At 58.0% G+C, this 4660-nt stretch overlaps 2 protein-coding genes across 2 annotated transcripts in view; both read left to right on the forward strand.

Moving 5' to 3' along the window:
- The window catches only part of PROSER3 (proline and serine rich 3), a 17433-nt gene extending 15891 nt beyond the window's left edge, over window positions 1-1542 (forward strand). Inside the window, 4 exon segments of the mRNA XM_007471097.1 lie at window positions 536-633; window positions 713-797; window positions 1152-1232; window positions 1342-1542. Of these exon segments, the coding sequence (XP_007471159.1) occupies window positions 536-633; window positions 713-797; window positions 1152-1232; window positions 1342-1542 (465 nt within the window).
- A 368-nt stretch (window positions 1543-1910) lies between these two features.
- The window catches only part of ARHGAP33 (Rho GTPase activating protein 33), a 10432-nt gene continuing 7682 nt past the window's right edge, over window positions 1911-4660 (forward strand). The window contains exons 1-7 of the mRNA XM_007471009.1: window positions 1911-2003; window positions 2959-3081; window positions 3169-3246; window positions 3332-3398; window positions 3482-3541; window positions 3634-3786; window positions 3870-3972. Of these exons, the coding sequence (XP_007471071.1) occupies window positions 1911-2003; window positions 2959-3081; window positions 3169-3246; window positions 3332-3398; window positions 3482-3541; window positions 3634-3786; window positions 3870-3972 (677 nt within the window). The remainder of the gene's footprint in view (window positions 2004-2958; window positions 3082-3168; window positions 3247-3331; window positions 3399-3481; window positions 3542-3633; window positions 3787-3869; window positions 3973-4660) is intronic.

The following is a 4660-nucleotide window of genomic DNA, read 5'->3' on the forward strand; positions in this document are numbered from 1 at the left end:
CATGGGATCTTCCTGGACCGGGGCACAAACCCGCGTCCCCTGCATCGGCAGGCGGAATCTCAACCACTGCGCCACCAGGGAAGCCCTAGACTTTATCTTAAAGACAACAGGGAGCCATTGAAGATTCATGACCTGTGGAGAGACAGAGGCAGATTTGTGTTTTGTGAAAGTTATACAGGCTCTTGCTGTGAAGAAGCTGGCAGGGAGGGAGAGGTGGAAGCAGGAAGACTGATAAGATGGGAGCAGTGACTGTCCAGATGTCTATGAAAGGCGTGGAGCGGCACATACGGGAGATGACTGTACTCTGCTGGGACTACAGGAGGGTTTTAAATGGGGAGAGATGGTACCAACATGCTCTTTCCCGACCTACCCTCAGCCCAGCCTTTACCTCCCCCTGACCTACACCTCTTCTCCCTGCTCAGGGCAGTGTATGGAGCAATTCGGGCCCGCAGGCCCAGGCTGACAGATAACAATGCTCCCGTTGTCTCTCTGCTCCCATCTCTGGGGGCCTCTGATTCTTCTTTCTGCTCTACAGGCTCGCAGCACTGACAGCCTGGATGGCCCAGGGGAAGGCTCAGTGCAGCCTCTGCCCCCAGCTGGGGGGCCCAGTGTGAAGGGCAAGCCTGGGAAGAGGTGAGAGGTGAGGGAGAGGCTCAACTTAGGAGGGGAACCAAGCGCAGGAGCCACTAGTGACCTGTCACCTGTCCCCCAGGCTCTCGGCTCCTCGAGGTCCCTTTCCCCGGCTGGCTGACTGTGCCCATTTCCACTACGAGAACGTTGACTTCGGCCACATTCAGGTATGGGGGCAGCACCAGGTGGGTAGGCAAGATCCCACCCAGCCCTGAAGCAGTATCAGCCACTTTACCCCCTGAAACCTACCCTTGGGACTGGCTGCTCAGTGGCAGGAGCTGCAGGGCAGAAGGGGAGAGTTGTTCATTCATTCATTTGTTCCTTTATTCATTCGGCAACAACTTTTTATTAGGTGTATGCTTTGTGCCAGGACCCTGTACTCTGACTAAGACATCACCAGGCCCTGCTTTTGAGGAGGCTCAGGAGGGGGACACAGACCCATCCTTAGATAATGCCGATCTGGAGAGGTCAGGGCTGGAAAAAAGTGAGACCCTCACCTGGACCTTTGTTTCCCTCTACAGCTCCTGCTGTCTCCAGAGCGTGAAGGTCCCAGCTTCTCTGGAGAGAATGAACTGGTGTTTGGGGTGCAGGTGACCTGTCAGGTGAGGCCACCCACCCCTGCCTCTCATCGAGCCTGGCGGACTGGCTGCCACGGTCCTCAGCTCAGGGTAATGGAACCATTGCTCCCTCCTGTCCTTCCCGCTCCCATAGGGCCGTTCCTGGCCAGTTCTCCGCAGTTATGATGACTTCCGTTCCCTGGACGCCCACCTCCACCGGTGCATATTTGACCGGAGGTTTTCGTGCCTCCCAGAGCTTCCCCCACCCCCAGAGGGTGCCAGGGCTGCCCAGGTAAACTACTTGTTGTCCTTGCCCCTACCTCAGCCAAGGTGTGTCCTCATCAGAGATGTGTGAAACCATCAAGGCAGGGGAATAGATAAATATTTAAGCACTGGTATGGCCCAAGTCCCAGCCAGTCAGAGGCCTTAGAACTGCAGCAGGGTTCTGGAGACTCCCTTTAGTTGTAGGATCATAGGGAGTTCCCGGCGGTTCCATGGAAGGGTCAGAATGGCCAGACCAATGGGGGCACACAGGGACTCGGCATAGTCTATTTAACCAATTGATATGACAGCATTTCAGTACTTAAGAGCGAGCAGAGCAGCACCCATGCGTACAAGTTGAATTTCGGCTCTGCCAGAGGCGAGCTAGGGCAGTATAGGAGGGCAGTGGGCTGTCTTGGGCGGGGTCTTCTCACATAGCCCACTCTGACCACCTGCCCCCAGATGCTGGTGCCGCTGCTGCTGCAGTACCTGGAGACCTTGTCAGGGCTGGTGGACAGTAACCTCAACTGTGGGCCCGTGCTCACCTGGATGGAGGTGGGCCCGGGCAGGAGGGCTTGGAGCTGGGAGTGAGTGAGGGATGCCTGGGGAGCAAGAACCAGCCTGGGAGGGTGTGTGTGGGCACAGGAAAGAAACGAGTAGGAGTGGAGGAGACGCTGGTATTTCAGTGTCTGTGTGGGCGCTTGCCTATGAGGAAAAAAACGTGTGCGCGCATGCGCGCGCAGGTGTTGAGCTGTAGGGATGTGAGAATTTCAAGGTATATTGGTTAGAAATAGGTTTGGCTGTAGCTCACAGAATGCCGGGCTAAGAGTGGCTTAAAGCAGCAGGGTTGGGTTTTTTTTTAATTAATTAATTAATTTTAATTTCGGCTGAGTTGGATCTTCATTGCTGCACGTGGGCTTTCTCTAGTTGCAGGGAGCAGGGGCTATTCTTCGTTGCGATGCACGGGCTTCTCATTGCGGTGGCTTCTCTTGTTGCGGACCACGGGCGGGCTCTAGGAGCGCGGGCTTCAGTAGTTGTCGCACACGGGCTTCAGTGGTGTGGCTCACAGGCTCAGTAGTTGTGGCTCGCAGGCTCTAGAACGCAGGCTCACTAGCTGTAGCGCACGGGCCTGGTTGCTCCGTGGCATGTGGAATATTCCCGGACCAGGGCTCAAACCCGTGTGCCCTGCATTGGCAGGTGGACTCTTAACCACTGCGCCACCAGGGAAGCCCTAAGCAGCAGGTTTTTAGATAGCAGATGTGCAGTGTCTGCTGTGGAGGATGAGGGTGCAGGGGTGTATCAGAAAGACTTCGGGCAGGGGAGTCCTGGGACATGGAAAGGGCTTTGTTTTGGGAGGGGCAAGAATGTAGGTGTTTGACCAATAGCTCTGAGTGACAGGGGCTCTTGGGTGGGAGACAGGTGGTGGCCTCCATTGGGCATGGAGGAACCTTCTCTGTCTTTATTATCGCCTTCCTCTGGCCTCTCCCTGCCACGTTCTCTTCCATCTCAGCTGGACAACCACGGCCGGCGACTGCTTCTCAGTGAGGAGGCCTCACTCAACATCCCTGCAGTGGCCGCTGCGCACGTGGTGAAGCGGTACACAGCCCAGGCACCAGACGAGCTGTCCTTTGAGGTGAGGCTGTGGAGGAGCAGGCTCCAGCTGGGTCCCCACTTCCCCTGCGCCTTCTGACCCTCCCTCCTCACACCTGCCCACTCCCAGGTGGGAGACATTGTCTCAGTGATCGACATGCCGCCCACGGAGGATCGGAGCTGGTGGCGGGGCAAGCGGGGCTTCCAGGTGAGCCTGGCTTGGGGTGGACGGGTGGGGTCGGGGCACCGCGCCAGCTCAGATGGCCCAGTCACTGACCCCAAACACTCCTCAGGTCGGATTCTTCCCCAGCGAGTGTGTGGAGCTGTTCACAGAGCGGCCGGGTCCAGGACTAAAGGGGGGTAAGTGTCCTGGGCAAAGTGGGGAGGCCCTCCTGCATCCCTTGTCTGCCCTCCATCCTTTCCACCCCTTGTTCGCCCCACAGATGCCGACGGTCCCCCGGGTGGTGTCCCAGCTCCCCAGGGTATCTCCTCTCTGACCTCAGGTAATGCAAACGAGGGGCGAGGCCCCTGCCTCCCACCCCATCAGAGACTGGGGGCTGCACTGACCCTGTTTGACCCGCCTTTACACCCACAGCTGTGCCCCGGCCGCGTGGGAAGCTGGCCGGCCTCCTCCGCACCTTCATGCACTCCCGCCCTTCCCGGCAGCGGCTGCGGCAGCGGGGCATCTTGCGGCAGAGGGTCTTTGGCTGTGACCTTGGAGAGCACCTCAGCAACTCAGGCCAGGATGGTGAGGCCTGGGCCCACCTTCCCTGCCCGATCCTCCCATCCAGGCTGCAACCTGCCCAGCCCTGACCCCGCTGTTTCTCCCAGTGCCCCAGGTGCTTCGCTGCTGCTCTGAGTTTATCGAGGCCCATGGGGTGGTAGATGGAATCTATCGGCTCTCGGGTGTGTCATCCAACATCCAGAGGCTACGGTGAGGACCCTCCACCAACCCCTTCCCTCTGCAAACATTTATTGAGCATCATCTCTATTCCAGGCCCTGTGCCATGTGCTGGGGACACAGAGTTATTGGGAGGGCACAGGGCAGGGTTGGACTGGGGTGGGGGCAGGGAAGGCTTCCTTGAGGAAGTGACACCCCAGCTGAGGTCTGAAAGGTGAGAGCAGAACAAGCACTCAAAGCAGAGGGGTTGCCTTCACTGAGCACCTGCCACATGCCAAGCACTAGGCACTGGGGACGCAGTGGTGAATGAGACAACCAGAAAATCCTGCCCTCACGGGGCCCACGTGCTAGAGGGGGAGCCAAACAAGGAAATGAAAGAGTTTACAATAGGTGACAAGTGGTATGGAGGAAAAAAGACAGGGGTAAGCAAGATCATAATAAGAAAACAGGGGGGGTGGTATTGCGGTTTTCAGTAGGGTGGGCGGAGAAGGCCTCCTGGGGGAGAGCTCTCTGAGGAGGAGGTGAGGGAGCGAGCCATGTGCTTATCCACGTTGGAGGGAACAGCCAGCGTGAGGGGAAAGCAGCAGGAGATGATGTCTGCGAAATGATTAAGCGCAGAGCATGCAGGGCCTTTTTTTTTTTTTTTTTTGCGGTCCTCGGCCCTCTCCCTGCCGTGGCCTCTCCCGCCGCGGAGCACAGGCTCCGGACGCGCAGGCCCAGT

Source organism: Lipotes vexillifer, unplaced genomic scaffold (genome assembly GCF_000442215.2).
Source record: "Lipotes vexillifer unplaced genomic scaffold, Lipotes_vexillifer_v1.1 scaffold182, whole genome shotgun sequence".
Taxonomy (NCBI): Eukaryota; Metazoa; Chordata; class Mammalia; order Artiodactyla; family Lipotidae; genus Lipotes; species Lipotes vexillifer.